This window comes from Watersipora subatra, chromosome 3, assembly GCF_963576615.1.
Source record: "Watersipora subatra chromosome 3, tzWatSuba1.1, whole genome shotgun sequence".
In the NCBI taxonomy this organism is placed as follows: Eukaryota; Metazoa; Bryozoa; class Gymnolaemata; order Cheilostomatida; family Watersiporidae; genus Watersipora; species Watersipora subatra.
In genome coordinates this window covers 35,890,503-35,909,775 of record NC_088710.1, presented here as the reverse complement: position 1 = coordinate 35,909,775, position 19,273 = coordinate 35,890,503, and the positions used below count along the sequence as shown (strand labels likewise).

The 19,273-nt window shown below is 37.6% G+C and overlaps 1 protein-coding gene across 2 annotated transcripts in view; it reads left to right on the top strand.

Moving 5' to 3' along the window:
* LOC137391009 (chromosome transmission fidelity protein 18 homolog) overlaps positions 1-19,273 on the top strand; it is a 91,475-nt gene that overhangs the window by 27,910 nt on the left and 44,292 nt on the right. For both annotated transcript variants that reach the window (XM_068077342.1, XM_068077341.1), the window contains exons 8-12: positions 743-804; positions 1,420-1,534; positions 9,567-9,794; positions 10,372-10,596; positions 11,003-11,124. In XM_068077342.1, coding sequence (XP_067933443.1) covers positions 743-804; positions 1,420-1,534; positions 9,567-9,794; positions 10,372-10,596; positions 11,003-11,124 — 752 coding nt within the window. The remainder of the gene's footprint in view (positions 1-742; positions 805-1,419; positions 1,535-9,566; positions 9,795-10,371; positions 10,597-11,002; positions 11,125-19,273) is intronic.

Genomic DNA, 19,273 nt, shown 5'->3' with positions numbered 1-19,273 from the left:
TAAATTATATTAAGTGAAAACTGTTAACAATAGAATTAGCCATCTCTTCATGTCCTTTACATACACAACTTTAAATAAGCATGAATCTCATATCACTAGCTAGGCTTTAAGCATAAAGTATTCACGAAAAAGTTGAGATGTGATAAAAAATCAACCACTAATACTAGTTAGGTGTCATTGCTCTGTTGCAAAAACATCGTGTTGGTGGAAAAGTTTTACCAATAAAAAAGTTTCTAACTTTTTTATTGGTAAAAATAAAATATTCACCGAACTGGGCAGTATGATAATGCCAACGCCTTATATTGATAGTAGGATAAAATTGCCCGTTAGATACATTCAGCTGTGCAGTAATAGCAAATGCTGCCTTATAAACTAAAGAACAGCGCGGCACTTCACGTCTTTCCACATGTGAATCACCCACTCATCGGTGATTCAGCTGGTGTTCACTTGTAGAGCACCCTCGAAACAAAGTCCCCTCGTTTGGAATGCTCCAATCTGAGGTGCTTTGGGGGCTTCATGTAACAATGATATACAGTATGTCCTAAAATAAAGCGATAAGGAATGCAATTGACCTTGACACGGCATATGGACTCTAAAATGAGCAGATGTTGAAGCCGAATGATACCCTTGCACTTGTTTGCCTTTCGCAACAGATTGCTCTTTGAATGCGCTTGGTTTCTTTTGAAATTCATTTGTAATTGAATTCGGAGTGCCCTTGTATTTCTAATGTTATTGATTGCAGAGAATGAAAACGACCCTGGATGCTGTTGATCGAATGACTGAAGTCTGTGATAGTGTTGAGAGGTAATCTGTTAGATATTTTAAGGCAGCGCCTGATGTCTAGAGGCTGCCACTGGTCGCTGCCATAATTGACTGCGAGTGTTTGCACTCCAAAATTCGCACTCACATGAGCTCTATAATTGTTTTTCGATTAAGTATTTTTATTATATGTGACATTTTCAATATGGGTTACTGAAGAAGCAAGCGGTATGTTTTTTATACGGCTTGTCAACTATTCGCACAGGATTAGCACTGCTCCCAAACCTATGGTTATGTTATAAAGATGTGTGTATCAGCTTTTCTGGAGAAGTCTTTCTGGTTGTAGGGGTACCAATTCCCTGCTGTGATCCTAGGAAATCAGTGTTTAAATTGCTCTTATTTCATTGGCTAATCTTATTAATGATGAGCATTTCTTTTGTGTATCAAAAATAGCCAGAAATAATAAGTGTTTTATTGTAGTTCTTTTTATTACCATGGAGTAAAAGAGAACAAATATTTGCAGCAGAAATGTTACTAAAACTCTCAAGTTTATCTTAGGAATGAGATCCGTCTGTCCTGCTAGTAGAGATTGCTCACTTTCAATTCTGTTAAGAAAATGGTGTGTCGAGCTTCCATCTGAAAATTCATTTTGGCTTGCAGAGATTTATTTGGCGAGTCAGAACCTACAGAAGAGACAAAAAAGAATATGGAGAATCGAAGTTTGTGGGTCGACACGTATTCTCCCAAAGTCTATATCGATCTCATGAGCGACGAGGTAAGCTTTCATAGACATTGGGGCAAAATAGCTGTTAGCGCTGACTTTATATATATTTGATCTCTCTGGTAAGTCTGCATTATTTTTAGGTAATAAAAAGGATATTTGTAACGAAGATGATGCTAGACTCTAAGCATTATTTAATCTATATTATATTAGCCTGGTAGTTGAGTTGCTTCTTTTTTTAGGCTGTTGGAGCGGTGCTAGCATTTTGTGAGCAATGAGCTTACACCATTAATTACTCAAAGTGCGGACATGAATGCGTTTCAAATGTAAATATTGAAATTGTAAAAAAAACTCAGATTCAAATGCATATTTTGTATCGCAGAGCAATTTAAGACTGTTTAACCATAATGTTTGCAGTTTTTGGAAATATCCAAATTTCGCTGGTTTTTGTTATTGCCAATGACTATTACAGTTCCTTCAACTTTTAGTGCATCAGCAATCAGTTGAGTTGAAGTAATCTTACACAAAATATTTTATGTTGAACAGAGAGCTGTCATTATACTTAACATCACAGGAAGTTCCTCGATAATTGTACTTAATAGGTTAGGTATTTGAATAAAACTAACTACTCTTATTTCGTTATATCAAATTGTTATTATGTATATTTTGTTTTCAAGTAAATACACAGTAAATAAGGACAAAAGTCTACTGAAGTATAATTTAATTGCAATTTATTAAAATATTTTATAAATTATATCAACAGAAAATAATTATCAATAGAATTAGCCACCTTTTAATGCCCTTTACATGAATAACTTCAAATATGCATGAATCTCATATAACTAGCTGGGCTTTAAGCATAAAGTATTCACAAAAAGGTTATTTCATAAATGCGTAGCAACCACTATAATGCTAATAAGGTATCATCACTTTGTTGCAACCAGACCATGTTGATGGAGAAGTTTTAACAAGGTTTTTAACTTTTTAAATAATTTTAACTAAGTTGTACATCCTTGAAATTGAAACCAGACAATATCTTGCTTGGATGTGCTTGTTCCAACCCTGTGTTGATGGACAGCATTCTAAGTTGCGGTCAAGCTGCTTGCTCCTATAACCAATCAGAATGAAGAAACAAATATTTGGATTTTTATTATATCAAACATTGCTGTGGTATTAAACATACTGCTGTCGTATTAAGCATATTGCTGTCATATTAAACATATTGCTGTCGTTATAAACATATTGCTGTCATATCAAACATATTGCTGTCGTATCAAACATAATGCTGTCGGATCAAACATATTGCTGTCGTTATAAACATATTGCTGTCGTATCAAACATATTGCTGTCATAGCAAACATATTGCTGTCATATCAAACATTGCTGTCGTATCAAACATTGCTGTCATATCGCTGTCTGTATCAAAAACATTGCTGTCATAGCAAACGAGGTGCTGACATAGCAAACAAGTTGCTGCCATATCAAACATATGTGGTCACATTAAAAGCGTAGATTTCTATTATACTAGACAAACTTGGCAAACTTCCTGTGTATTAACAAATGAGAGGATTAGTTCTTATGAGTGGCAGTGGTTGTCTAGTATCAGGTCATAGACTGATGATATTTGTCTTGATATGATGACATAGTCTGACATGTTATGTTAAAATGCATCGTAAAATCCCCAAATGATTACGCTTAGCTTTTCAAGGAATAACAATATATGCGAGTGCACTGATTCCACTGTCTTAACATTTTGTCTCACCGACCAGCAGGTCATCACCAAATTGGATTTAGACTCTTCCACTGTTAGTTTTGCCCTATCACTAATTGAATTTTCAAAATGTGAATGAATTAGCCTTATGTATTCATATGTGGAAAGTTGAGCAGGTATGTAGAGTTTAACATGACACCTATGTGAAAATTGTAAGTTCACTGCATGTAATTTATAAGGAATGACATTTGAGCTGTGCAGTGGTAGGCTTGTAGGATAGCTGGGCAATGATTGGTTAGCCTGAGCAGCTAGCTGTCGGTAGGTTAAAGCTGACTCTTTCTATCCACTCTACTAGTTAGATATGATCATCTACAGGCAGGAGAGGAGGTGCTGATCTGCTCTCACGCTCTCTCTCACTCTCTCTTCTAGCCAAATAACAGTTTTCTAGTTTCTTCATGGAGAATAACAAACAAATATAATTCCATAGATGACTAGACAGACGCTACAAACTAATGATCGATAACAATATATTATTTCAAGGCACCATTCGTAGCAACTAATTTTATAATGATAGGTATTTACATGCTTCAGATCCAGAAAGATTGTTTATTTTGGCAAAGCTATTAGGAATGTTCAAGCCTACAGTCTTGGTGGCCCTCTACTAGCAACAGCTCCGTGTTTAGTCGATCCTTCCTTGTCCGGTGTTGCCTCTGACTGGCTCTCTCTAATCGTTTCCAGTATGAAAGAGATGACAGCCTTTGAGGTTTATCAGCTGATATAGGCCTGTCCTTCAGGGTTGCCGAACTGTTTCAACTTTAACTTTCCACCTGTGAATCTTTAGGACATAAGGGAGAAAAACACAGCTAATTCTCAATTGAATAAAGCTTTGATCTGCTCCCTCATTCAAATGCCCAGGCATGTTTTACATCTCATTAAATGTCTGGATAATTTGCTAAATTAACCAAAAAATGACTTAAGAACTTGAGTCAGCAACACCAAGTTCTAATTATAGGCCTCTAGAGATAAATAACCTCAGAGACAGTGAGAAAGTGGAGGTTTGGCTGGTGCTCATGAGGAGCGGCAGCCTCAAGTGTTTACTCCATTTGCTCAGGTCACTCGCCAGACGGACACTTCTGTCTTGTCTGGGAAACCCATCATAGGAGAAGCATGATTAGTGTTTCTCATGCATGGACATGCGCAAGACTACAAAGAATTGACCTATTGAAGAATGCATTTTCAATGACTTGCCCTTTGAAAAAATAGGTTTTATAAAGAATTATTTGATGTAAAAAAACTGTAATCTTAAATACAGATAAATTTTTAATAATCTCAACAAACAATCAATTGGCTAATATAGCGAATAGTGGGTGACAAAGAGGCAGAATATGTTGATAGGAAGTGCGCTGCTTTTCCGTTCATTTGAGAATTAGCTAGAACTTTGGTTATATAAGATCTTCTCCGCGTGTTTAGAAACCTGGTAATAAAACTCTTATAGGAACTACTGACCCTCACACAGGGTATCTTTATGCCTGAAAATGCTGTGATTTATCTTTATTTAAATATTTTATTTTAACAGTTTTCAACAAATTTTCTTATAAACACGCTTATAGTGTTATTTTTCAAATAAGCTCAAGTAATTATCATTTTTTTTCGAAATAATTACACTTTTACATGGTTATTTGTAATTTAGGGAAAATTCAAGGTCGTGTGCTGGGCCTACCTCGACAAAACCCATTGGCTGGCTAGAAAAACCACTCACTCATCTTTGAATATAATTTTGTTCTAATGGTTAGCATGTCTCTTCTGCGGCAAGGCTGGGTTACCAGTGTTATTATTTCAATGGTTTCTACCCCAGGAGGTGCTGCTGACCGCTTATTGATGGGTTTGATTAGGAAATTGAAAAGCAGAAGAGGTCACTCAAGGTTGTCTAGCATATTCTTGTTGACAAGCGTAAGTTTGGAATTCTCTTGTGTCCTCCCTGCTCTATTTTGGTGGTGTTTCTCTCGTGGTTTGTTGCTTTATTTCATAATGGGTATTTTATAAGCATCACCGCTGAGAATATTAGAACGCTTCCAGATTTCCTACATTTTGGGTGGTTCTGTGGTATGTGCATGGTGTTGAGTTCCAATTGGGTACTCGTTACAATTGTAGAAGATTCATGATAGTTTTTGTACTGCTTGGATTACACCATAGTATACATGAGATCATAGCCTGGCCATAGACATGGATATTAGGAAACCTGTACGTCATATTTTCACTGAATGTTTTGGCCTGAGGTCTTTGCTAACATTTTGGGTACTTTCAGATTCTCCACGCTCACCATAGAGTAGTTAATAGAGTAATGGATAACATAGTGCATAGAGTAGTTCATAAGAGTAGTGCATGACAAAATATTGGGAAAACTATCATACAGTGCTGTACGAAAGTGTGAGATACACAGAAAAAATTTGGGATATTAACTTCCAAGTTTGAATTGTGGCTACATTATTGTCTTTAAGTTGTCAAAACTATATATCATTAGAACCAGAGTTTTTTGGGCTTTCCATTGATATATGTATTACTTGCATTCTTTTGTCACACAGGAAAATTAAGGCAAAAGAACTGTATAGTAAGCTACACCGGAGTTTGCTAATCTTAGAGTTTGTGAACAACGACTTTTGGTATAGTTTGGTGGCCATAAAAAGGGCTCTTTGGGTTGTTTAAAGTGTTAGTATCTGATGGAGCCTCCTTTTGCCTTTATCACGGCAAAAGGAGGCTCCATCACATCGTATTGGCATGCTTCGTACCAGCTTTTCCAGTTGTTCCTTCATCACAGTGTGTTTCCAGGCTTTGGTGATTCCATATAGGAAATGTTGAGTTTTGTGCTCGGCTTGTCCTTGACTAAATGCTCGCTGATTTGTAGCCAAAAGTTCTTAATCGGGTTGAGGTCGAGGCTCTGTGGCTAACCAGGCTCAATTTTGTTTGTTGCTGGGAGGGGTTTGATCTGGGACCGGGTCTCTAGCTCTCCACATCATCTTTCCCTCTAGCATTTTCATATGCTATGTTCCGTTCATCATTCCTTGGCAAACTTCTAGCCGCCCAATACCATTTGCAGTCATGCAGCCCCATACTATTACGGAGGTGGGGTGCTTGACCGTCAGCTGCAGGCATTCCGGTTTGAATTGTTCTTCTGACAGGAATTACCAGAGTTATTGTGGGCCCCGAAGGTTGACTCATCCGAGAAAATAACTCTTCTCTGCGTAGCATCAGAACTGGTGTTCCCTGGCCCACTTCAATCTTTTCTCTTTGTGGGCTTCTGTAAGCAGCGGTTTTTTTTGCGCTTAGCATCCTCATAGCTCATTCTCTAGCAGCCTTCTCCTGGCTGTCCTTGGATGCACTTCAGTTTGAGTGCTATCTTTTCACTCCTTGTTCAGTTCTGGACTGGTTGAACGCCTGTTGGTAAGTGAGATTCTAACCATGGTGCTATCAGCACAAACAGATGATTTTTGCGGTCTCCCACTCCTAAGCCTGACCTTGAATCAATCGGTCTTCGGGTACCTCCTCACTACTGCATAAACTCCAGTCCATCCTACACCCACTTCACTTGCAATCTCGGTGACAGTTTTGCCCTTTTGGTGAAGGTGAACAATCACTTCTTGCTTGTGTTCAGCAATTAGTTTGCCCATTTTGCTTTATCTTTGGGTTAACTTAGTTTAAACAATAGCTGCCATTAATCCCATTATATTAATAATGCAGCATTATTAGGTTGGTAGATAACATAGTAAGCTTTCTATTGATACCACATCTGACACTTGTTGACAAATATAAGTGACTTTAGGAAGCATGAAAAAATACTACCAATTTTGTTTCGTTGAAACCCGGTGTCTTAGAACTTTGTTCAGCACTGTAGACTGGTGTATTCGATAAGCATTCTTTTAGTACAATGCGTACATCTATAGACATGGTTATCGTCTGCTTGCCAGTTTTCAGCGATGACTGTCACAGTAATTACTGTGTTGATGACCTGTGAACAATGAAACAATTGTTTGTCACCAAATTAATTTACTGAAATGCATTTGCTACAATGCACTCCTTAAGTTGTTATAGTTCAAAAACATTACAATATTATAACTATCTTTGGCCATGGCTGTTTATGATACACATCTACACCAATGATTTATATATAACCAATCTGTCGCAGTATAACAGATCATCAGGTGGGCCATGGGAAATTATCAAAAGAAGTTGGTTTTATTGAACTTGATCTATTATTTTGGCTATTTGCTTTCTCTTTCATGAACCATAAAGAATAAGCATTTGCCCTATTATTTTGTGGCTAAGGAAGGTGGCCTACTAGCGCCGTTGTGTTACCAACACGTCGCCGAAGCATTGGTAACGCAAATGGCTCCTCTCGTCAGCATGTGTATCCAGGCCTTCAGTGTTCTGTTCTGCCTACTGCATTTTGTCAATGTTTCTCAAGCGTTTTACATATGTATGTTTGTATTAGATTTTTAGCGATTAATTGGCATTGTGTGTTATTCATCTGCTTGACAAACACAAATACTTGCGTGATGATATTCAATCCCACCAGTTGTGGAAACAATTTACTTAATAGCTGACAGATTCATTTTTCTTTTACTCATAAGTCCGGGAGGAAACTCTAGTGTCATAATAACCTTATTCAACTTATAACATCATTTCAATCTCTGACAGGTTGGACTAGAGGTGTGGTTTGCAAAAGTACAGTAAATAAACCAGCTAACTATATAAACATTACACAATGTCACTGTAGGTGTAATACGTACATTGCTTTTGCTTGCTTCTTTTCTGTGGCCACAGAAAGTTGTGTTTGCTTGCCAAAACAAAGAGGTTTATATCTCCAACTGGGCTGGGCATCATTTCAGAATAACAATCATCCATAGAAATACATACAGCTGACGAGTTAAATCATTCTTTGCCCGTAATGATGCTATTGCGCCATTTCCACTCACCACAATGTAACACCATTACACTGAACACAAGGTAACATGGATAGTTTGGGAGAGTCTGCCTGTCTTCCAACCCTTGGAGCCACTGTCCATTTCTGAAGTTTGACCGTTGAAAAGCTGTTACACTGAAATATCAGTAAAATTACAGAAATTAACTGATAATCTCCTATGAAAATTTAATAATCGTTGGCAGAAAAATGTTTAACGCTTAATCCTGTCAAAAAGAAATTGTGCTCTGAAATGTCCATTCGACTATTTTCAATGACTAGTATCAAAGTTAAAAAGCAATAGAGATGACTATCGAAAATTTTAAGCAACAATCTGTTTCTATAATTGTGTTAAAATTACAAAATTGCAAGAGTGAAACAAAAAAGCAGCATTCCAAAATCTGCTCTCTGTTATACTTCCAGCTTGACTGCCTTCAGTTATTACTTCGGCACTCATCAACACAGAATAATACATCATTTTAATTCAAAAAGGTTGATGTTGAGAAGTTCTCTGTACCAACTAACAAATATCACAAGTTTGCATTTATTGAGCAAGTTCTAGATTCTAGGACATCAACCAAATTCTGATCCTGGAGAGTGGCTAATAGATCCCCCAGAGCAAATAACAGACAGCCGGCATCTTTCTCTTTAATGACTAACCTCAAAAATGATATAAGCTACCATCTCTGAGCTATTGTTTCTATTGTTTTTCATGGAATTGTTTGTCTACCGTTCATGGGAATCTGGGGAGAATCATGACTATAGTTTCTGCGGGCTTGTCCGTGATTTCTATATAATAATTGTGTACTCAAATTGGCGTCTAGTCATTTGAAAGGGAGGTTTCTCGCTGCCGTGAACCATCTGTTCAGTTCATCTTCAAGGCAAGCGAGCCTCCGCTGCCTTAGACAAGCAATTATCCAGGAATGTTAGCCGCGCAGGCACGCTTCAGCCTTCACTGCAGGGCGAGCGAACTTGACACTCGCTAACAACTGCTCATTTCTCTTTGCCAATTATAAATGTGTTATTGTTTCACCTCAAGAAACATGTTAAACAAGAGACTTTTGATGGCGTATATAAACTGCAGACTCGGCAAGCTCCTGCACGCCGCTCTATTACTTCCGGTAGTCCATTTATATTTAGTTCAATCATAGATTGGGTCTATTTTTGCGAAAGGTTATTATAAGCTTTTTGTAATTGCAAACACTAAGACGCTATTGTCTCTTCGATTGGCAAAAGGAAAAAGGAGCTCTTGTGGGCAGACAGCATGATAATTCAGTATATTGGAACCCTACTGATTTGCACTTGTAGTTTATCTTTGCGTTATCATTCGCCGATTCATTTTTAGGACAGATTATAATCCGAGTAAGATGATGTATTGCTTAAAATAGATTTCTTGTGTTACAGCTGTTGTCCTTTTGCAGGCAGTCAATCGAGTGCTACTTCGATGGTTGAAGATGTGGGATTACGTTGTCTTCAAAAAAGAAAAACCGCGTATAAAAAAACAAGCAGCTCAAAGTAAACCTTTAGGTCGTGACGGCAGTGCTGGTCTCCGAAAAGGCAAACTAAATAGCAAAGAGTTTTTCAAGAAGAAATATGATGATTTAGGACTCGAAGAAGAATTTGACAAATTTTACCGACCTGTACAGAAGGCAAGTCGAAAGTGTACTTGGCTCGTGGCTGTTCATTATGAACTCAGCATAGTTGAACTTGATTATAATCTATAGTTTAATTGGCTATGGGCATTTGCAGCTGTTACATATACCCAGTTACACAATGACCTCGCCCCTCGCCATCTGCCTGCTCTCTTTTGCAAATGTCTACACCTACTCTCCACTCTCTCAAATGCTGTCTATATAATTATTGTCTGTTGAGTACTTTGGCCTCTCACACGCTTATATACACTCGGTTTTCTATGAAAACTTTAAAAATTGCAAAATTTTGTTCTAAATATCATAAAATAATAAGAAAGTAAAATATTGTTATTATAAGTCTGTTTTTAGAAGCTGACAAGTCAGTTTGCAAACGAGTTACTTGGGTTACAGGTTAGGAATGCCGATGTTAACCATGGTTGAACTGCTCAAATAGTCTTTAGACTTTTTTAAGTTGGCAAGATTTGATTTTCACAAAAACTCATATTACAGTTTGTCAATTTTACAGCGTTTTAAAAGTCAGTAGGAATGCCATGATGATTTTCATTATCAAAAAAATTCATTTTCTCTCAATCAGGTGGTACTCTTGTGTGGGAAACCTGGTTTAGGGAAGACAACTCTTGCCCACGTAGTAGCCAGGCATGCCGGATACAACGTTATTGAAATGAATGCTTCGGATGAGAGAAGCGCCCAATCGTTCAAGGATAAAATTGAGGATTCTCTGACGATGCAACCTTTGTTAGGGACAGCTAGCCCACGCCCCAACTGTCTTATTATTGATGAGATCGATGGAGCACCAGCGGTACGTATGGTTTATTTTGTATACAATAGACTTAGTACCTTTTATTGGTGTGGGGGCTGTTTTTTGCCAATGTATCAGCCGTGGCAACCCGTTTGTATATGATGCAAGATTGATTAACTTGAGACAACAAAAGCAGCGCGAAAGTCAGCATTTCGTAATTTGTCACTCGGTCTTTTTCGATTATTTGTTGACAATGCAAGTCACGGCCACTTGAATGGCTATTTTTATATGAGAGACTTTCTAATTTTAGAAATTCTGTACCTCTCAAGGTTGTGATTCAGCGCTAGTCGAGCACTCGAGTTCTCCTTGATCAATTACCTTCTATTCTCCCATTAGACTTTGTGTTTTATTGTGTCTGTAGGATTGCTTGGCTGTTAACTCTCACCCTTGTTTTGTTTATTTACAGCCTGCCATCAACGCTTTATTGTCGAAGATCATTACTACAGGGAGTAAATCAGAGGAGGCAAAGAAAAAGAAACCACAGGAATGTACGCTGATGCGACCCATAATATGCATTTGCAACGACATGTAAGCTTCTTTTCTTCTCGTTTGTGCTGACTCGATGGCTGAATACATATAAGTAGCTGGTTTTTGGTAAAAGATTCCCAAGATAACATGTGAGAGGCATCCTTTGTATATCAGAATTTTGTACTTCAACGACTCTTAATTAGGAGACAGTACAGACACGCTTACAGACACGCTTACAGACACGCTTACTCGTAGTCAACTGGCTGTTAGTAAACTTTACTCTGAACGCGCAACCAAAAGTTACTCTTTGATATAACATAACCCTCTATTACAAGAAACATAACCCTCTATTACAAGGAACATAACCCTCTATTACAAGGAACATAACCCTCTATTACAAGGAACATAACCCTCTATTACAAGGAACATAACCCTCTATTACAAGGAACATAACCCTCTATTACAAGGAACATAACCCTCTATTACAAGGAACACAACCCTCTATTACAAGGAACTGTCAGATCTAACTAGCCGATCTGACAGTTGTAATAGCGTTGTAACTGTTAACATTGCCTTGCAATGTTGGTTAACGTTGCAAGGCAATGTTAACTAACATTGCAAGGTTAACACAGTCATGGTTGACATTGCAAGGCAATGTTAACCATGACTGTTAATATTGCAAAGCAATGTTAACAGTTATGTATGTCTGTTGTAACATTTCTGACTAGATGTCAGTTGTAGCAGTTGGTGTTATGACTGTTGGTGTTATCTAGTCAGAAATGTTTTCGATTCTCTAGAAACTCTACAAACCTGATTGTCAGCTGGTCTGCTGGATGCAGAGCTAGTTGTGGGTGGCCAGGGTATATCTGAGGTATTGACATTATCTTAGTTACTTGTATGATTTTACTAGCTCCTACAGTTTTACTCCCGCAGTTCCTTTTACTGTCACATTGACATCATTTAATACAGCATGTTTGGGTATACAGTATATATGTTTGTGTATATATATGCTGATGGGTAGAAACATGCATCCAGGATGTGTTCTTCCAGAATACTCCTGTATAAACATACACATACCATAGACTTACTCACACCATAGATGTACTAATACCATAGATGTAATCATACCATAGATGTGCTCATACCATAGATGTATTCATACCATAAATGTACTCACACCATAGATGTACTAACACCATATATGTAATCATACCATAGATGTGCTCATACCATAAACGTATTCATACCATAGATATATGTACTCATATTATATATGTAATCACACCATAGATGTAATCATACCATTGACATAATAAACTGCAATATTAATACTATGTGGCACATTTGGTAAAAAAAATTATGGTTGCTGTTAGGATTATGACCAGTGTGTGGTTTAGTACAAACCACTCTTTATCTGTGGCCTATTGTTTAGGAAGAGAGGAAAGTTCTGACAACTCCAAGTTACATAGTAAAACGTGTAAAGAATGCTAGGTTGTATTGCTGGCAGGCCTAATGATCTAATTGACAGTGCTAATGTTATATATTCATATAGTATACAAGGTCACGAAGGTGTGCTATACCGTGTACCTAAGTTACACGTGTAAAATGCTGTCCTACTGCTAAGTCTGTGTGAGGTCTGCCAAGTAACAGAAGCTAGGGGCAGTAGGCTATTATTATCTCATAGCCTTCATGGTGGCTGGAGTGAATCCTTCGAGAGAAAATGGCTTCAAGCCAGATATATGCAGCGAACCGTGTCTTATATCTGCTATTCTCTAACATTGCTGCCATTTATTCTTAGCAATAAGTCGATGCAGCGTAGTGGGTGTGTGCATTTTACCTTTGTCTGCTGAGTCTTATCGAAAAGGTTCGGAGTAAAAAAAATTTTGCCGTCATTAGACACTGTAAATAATAGGTGTAACATATGTACATATTATACCATCAAAGTATTTTTTAAATTAGCAAATTGAATAGCTCAAGTCTTTTCCATGCTGTAGAGAGGGGCTATTATAGAGGTGATGCCTCCATGATTAGTCTTCTTTGACTTGAGGCTAACTGGTCTATTTTTATAGAATGCTAGTTTTTCTCTAATTTTATATTCCTAATGTTAAACATGAGTTCTGTGGAGGTAAAAACATTGGACACTATCACACATGGATAGATTTCAGACTTGATCCTAGTATATGACATACATTCCATTTCAAATCCATTTGAAAAAAAGTATGCATCCTTTTAGGAAAAATCATGGGAACAAATTATGGTTTCCTTAACATTGCTTTGAAGCTTTGTCTCTGCTTTTAATAATAATAATGATGGAAGTTGTGGCAGAAAATAGGTTATTCATCAACCTTTTAAGGATTAGGCCTAGGTAAAAATAGTTTTAAATGTCAGTACTGAAAATTCCGGCGTATAAGTCGAAAATTTGACACCAAATTTCAAACTTCAAATTTCAAACAACAAAATCCATCCTCGACTTATACCGCGGTCACATTTTTCATGACATAAATTCTTGGAAGATTCAACTTCAAAAAACCATCTCAAATCAAAATTACATGATATGACATATAGGGATTTATTCATAAATTGGTGAAGTACTAGTAGTACTACTCAACGTGAGATGGGTCAAACACAAAGTCCCATTCTTCACCATTCAAATGTCATCACTAGGATTCTCTTGTTTTTTTTCGAAGTTAGTGCTTTTTTGTAGTTTCTGCCCACAATTCCACACTTCTGTAATCTATTTAACACTTCAAATATCATCCATCTATTCATTTTCTTGTACATGAATCACGATTTTTGACAGAAATCTGTTTTGTAATACGTCTTGTGATCTTTTATAATATGTATGTTAAAAACTTACATATCATCAAAGGTGGCCAGTTTAGTTCTACTGTCGAGGCAGGCCAATACAATGGTGAAGTATTGTTTTCGTGTCTTGCGGTCTTCACTAGAACTTTCGGTTTTTGTTAATCGTTGTACGTGTTGCCAACGGCACAAAAAACATGACTGCTTTTGCTGATAGCGTTTGTGAATGCCATTTCTTCACTCGCCTCTGATGCCGACTGAACTATTTACGATCAAACGATTTGAGCTAGAAAAGGGGATCGACTCAAATGCGGTAGGTACATATCAAACTAGGATTTTTCAACCAAGCTTTTAGACTTCGATTTATATACCAGGTCAACTCATACATCAGTATTTATAGTAAGTCATCTATAGTTAGAGCTATTTTCATAGAGATAAACAAAAAAGGCATGAGAAGAGTCTTGTCGCGGTCGCTAGTGCTTATATAAACCATATGAATTAGCTATGAGTTTTTATTTATTCCCATTAAAATATTTGTTTGATTATTGCTCTGTGCAAACAGTTAAACTGAACTGCAGCTGAGTTTGTGCTACTGCTATCTGTAGCTAAGCTGTAAAGAATTGTTGACATGATTCATTGTGGTTGTTGATTTTAAAAGAATTCATTGATAACTCAACTAATTTTACAACCATATAATTCTTTACTGTCCTCAAGATTAATTAGGTTTATTTGCTTTCTATAAATATTTTAATTCACAGCATTATAAATATGATTCCATGCCTTTCAGTGTCCATAACATACATGTATCTGTGCTAATCAATTATACAAAATGATATAATGCAATATAGTGCAGGCATAGGTAATTTCATTGGTAAAAAATGGTCACTCAGACATGCAAAGCATTGAGAAGTTCAGCATTTGTTCAATTGGTTAAAATACAAAATACCTCAAGGGTCCTAATAGGGCTTGTATATTGTCAGCGTTAAAGTGGTCATTCTTTGTTGATGAAGGTCTGCCATGGAGGGGTAGAGTTGTTGAACATTTTGCTGCCATGGATGAGTAGAGTTGTTGAACATTTTCCTGCCATGGATGGGTAGAGTTGTTGAACATTTTGCTGCCATGGATGGGTAGAGTTGTTGAACATTTTCCTGCCATGGATGGGTAGAGTTGTTGAACATTTTGCTGCCATGGATGAGTAAAGTTGTTGAACATTTTGCTGCCATGGATAAGTAGAGTTGTTGAACATTTTCCTGCCATGGATGAGTAGAGTTAGCAAACATTGGTGTCATGAGTAAATAGAGACATCGGACATGAGTTTTTATAATAACACTGAAGCTTTCTATCATATTTGTTTGTATTGATTCAATCGGCTAGGTTCCATATTGACATTATTTCTACTACAGGAAGTCTTTATCGTCTGTTGGAGTTGCCAAGTACAAGCCTATTTTCGCGCAATCCACCCTGAGCGCTGTTTGTCACAAAATAAATATGTTGTCAGCCATATGAATTGGCAAACCAAACTTGGCTTTGCAGAAATCTACAACATATGGTGTGAGGCAACACGTGAAATAAACATTGTACATACTTCAGTACAATATCTGTGGGGTTTTTTCAACCCACAATATCCTAAATCAATTGCGTTAGCAGTCTTGATAGTTGCTTAGCTGTAGCCAAACTGTTTCATTTCATGTAAATAATGACTAGAGTTGGATGGTCTCTTATTACCCCGCTCCAGAATTGTAGGTTTCACTTTAAATACTCTTGGCCTGGCTGCCATTGGGGTATGTCAAGATGCCTTTTGTTTGGATTCTGACATCATAACAAATATGCTGTCTCAAAACATTTGAATTGTAGAAAATTTGAATTGATTTAATTTTTACTTAACAGTTCATTTAGGAAGCTCAGCCTCGCAAGATCTTCTCTTATTTCGCAGCCATTTTAAATTCAGTAGTTGGACTCGCTTGTGGTTGATTTGAGACCTTTCTGAGTTGCCAACTGTTTGCGATAACATGTAAATGTCACATAAAACACAATGTTTGAAATATATCATATACAGTTTATGTGAAGAATTGTAATATAAATACTATGCATGCAAAGAGGGTTTTTGTCCTTCTGTATGTAGTTATTAGCTGCCTTGAAGTGATCTCTGAACCTTCCCACTGGAAGGTTCAGGAATGTAAAAGACGGCTACTTTATATCATTAAACAGTTAGAGTTCTGATTATGTACTGAATTCATATCGGGACCTGCTAAATATCTTGAATGTGTTGTGTGTTAGATAAAATATTCCTACAAGCATTCACAGTCATTCGTATAATTCTATCCATGAACCTGTGATCACTTTTTACTGCAGATAATTGAGCATGACAATAACATGGATGTATTATTGTAAAGATTTATGTGAAAACCAAAGCAATAAAAAATAGGCCACAAAAAGAGGTTTATATTGTTATTTTATCCTAAAGGCTGGCAAGCAGTAATGTAGGTTTGGTAATGCAGCCGTTCCAAAGATAATGATAGAGATACCAAGGGTAGAGATAGTGATAAAGATACCAAGGGTAGAGGTAGTAATGGAGATACCAAGGGTAGAGGTGGTAATAAAGATACCAAGGATAGAGGTAGTGATGGAGATACCAAGGGTAGAGATAGTGATAGAGATACCAAGGGTAGAGGTAGTAATGGAGATACCAAGGGTAGAGGTAGTAATGGAGATACCAAGGATAGAGGTAGTGATAGAGATATCAAGGGTAGAGATACCAAGGGTAGAGGTAGTAATAGAGATACCCAGGGTAGAGGTAGTAAGAGATACCAAGGGTAGAGGTAGTAAGAGATACCAAGGGTAGAGGTAGTAAGAGATACCAAGGGTAGAGGTAGTAATAGAGATATCAAGGGTAGAGGTAGTAATAGAGATATCAAGGGTAGAGGTAGTAATAGAGATACTAAGGGTAGAGCTAGAGATATTAAGGGTAGTGATAGAGATATCAAGGGTAGTGATAGAGACATCAAGGGTGGAGGTAGTGATAGAGAAATCAAGGGTACATATTAAAGATTAGTAGCAAAATAGTATATTAACCTCAGGAATTATAGTTATCTGCAGTGAGTTTACTGTATTTGCCGGACTATTAGCTGCTCTCCTATATAAGCCGCATCTGCTCTATTTTTAAAAAACCGATAATAAAACAATACATAGGCTGCACCTTTTGTATAGACCGCAGAACTCATTACAGTGCTTTTTAACACGGCAGCAACTTTGCTGGTTAAAACGGAACAGAAGCAATAGAAAATAACTAGTATTTACTTAACTTCATTCCTCCCACTTCACATTAATCATCTCTGCTGAAACCCATGATGTCGTCTTTTTCAGTGTCGGAATTGAACAATTTCATCAGTCATCATCTTGACATTGAATTGAACATCTCGTCACATCTGTCCCCGTCTGCCTTGCTCTCAGTGTCACTATCTTCCTCCGGTGAAGTTGGCTCTGAAGGTGCGTCGCTCTTACGAAGCAGTTTTGCCTTTCTAAACCCGTTGGTGATGGTGAATTCTTTCACAGCACTCGACGCTGTTAGGATCCATTGACAGACATCAGAAAAGGATGCTTTTCGCATGCGACTGGTTTTTGTAAATGACTTCTCCCCGGATGCTCTTCATCCAAGTCTCTTACTCAACTCAGGTGCTGCTTTAAATGCCCTGTTCACACTGATGTCAAGTCACTGCAAATACTTGGTTGTACCTCCAGGAATTACAGCTGGAATTGAGTTTGTTTTCTTGATCACCTCTTTTATTGAATCAGTGATGTGCGCCCTCATGCTATCCAAAACAAGCAGCCCTTTTTTCTTGTGAAAAAATCCTCCTAGGCGCTTGCTGTAGCACTCTCTTAACCATTCCTTCATCAGCGGTTCCATCATCTACCCTTTGGCGTTAACTTTGACCTCCAGAGCTTTTGGTAGTTGTTCTTTAAGCATAGTTATCCGCTTAAAAATCACCAGAGATGGAAGTTTTTGTCCGAACGCCGTGCATGCCAGCATGCAGGTGAAGAGCGTCTTCTTGTGGCCAGTTGTTTTCAGCAACACGGAGGATGCACCAGTCTTGTTAACCGTCCTGGTCAGAGGCAGATCAAATGTAAGTGGTACTTAGTCCATGTTTATGATCTTGTCTGGTCCAATGGAGTGCTCTTGTATTTTACTTTCATCAAATGTGTGAAAAGTTTTTAATCTTTCCTGAAAGTCAGGGGGAGTTGCTGGCAGAGAGAGGTCCGTGCCCTGATGGACAGGTTTTTACGTCTCATGAATCTGAAACACCATGACGGCCCCACTTTGAAATTTTCAATATTCAGTTCGCACGCTATCGTTTTGGCTTTAAGTCTGATCTGAACAGTGGATACACCTCTGCCACCCGCTCTCTAAATGTTCACTTAGTCCTCCAGGACATTTTCGAGTTCAGGCCACCTGCTTTTATGCCCTCTTAAAGATTTCTTTGACTTTTGGCATCGCATGAGCTCTTCCCGCTGTCTCCTCCAGCATCTCACCATACATTCATTGACATTAAGTTTGTGATCAGCCACATGGTTTCCTTCTTGGATAGCAAGATCGATGGCCTTCAGCTTATAACTTGCTTCATACGAACTTCTTCGTTGAGTTTCATAATGATAGGGCAAGAGTTTGAAAATAATTAATAGTTGGTAATTTGTCGTCCGTGTTCTATTTGCTAGGTGAATAAAAAAGCAACATCTGCTTCTTTGTCTAACTTTTTTTTAGTTTTGATTCTAATTCCGGTTAGTGCACCCCTAGCGGTGAAAGAAAAAAACACAGAATAGCCGCAGCCTCTAAATAAGCTGCATGGCTCAAAACATCTGAAACAAGTAGTGGCTAATAGTCCGGAAAATACTGTGGTGTGTTTAGTGATTATGATCTGCAATAAAGTCATTTTCTTCTTTTAACGTCACCATCAATCTTAGAACCCATGGTTAATGAGTTACAGTTATATATATAATGTTGTACATTATATATCATATTTATTATACAGTTATATATGTATGATGAATTAAATTCTAAAATGCACAATCAGTTTTCACTTTCACTTATTTTTCACTAGTTTTCTTTTCACTCACGCAGTATCAGGCATTTATGAAACATGAATAATGCTAAACTGAGAAAGAGCATCGTATTTCTTTCAGGTGTTGTGGGAGGGATTTCGGCGAATAGCATATCAGCACCTTCGTGATTCCCACGTATTCAGCACACTGACTGCCAGATTTTACGTAATTTCGAAAGACGTTTTTGTTGATGTCGTGCGGTGAATAAAATGCGATTACAAGGAGACGAAAAGATATCGTGTTCCAGATCAGGGACATCATAACCCGTTGGATGGGGGAAGGGTGCACTGTACAGTGCAACCTCGGTTCTCGA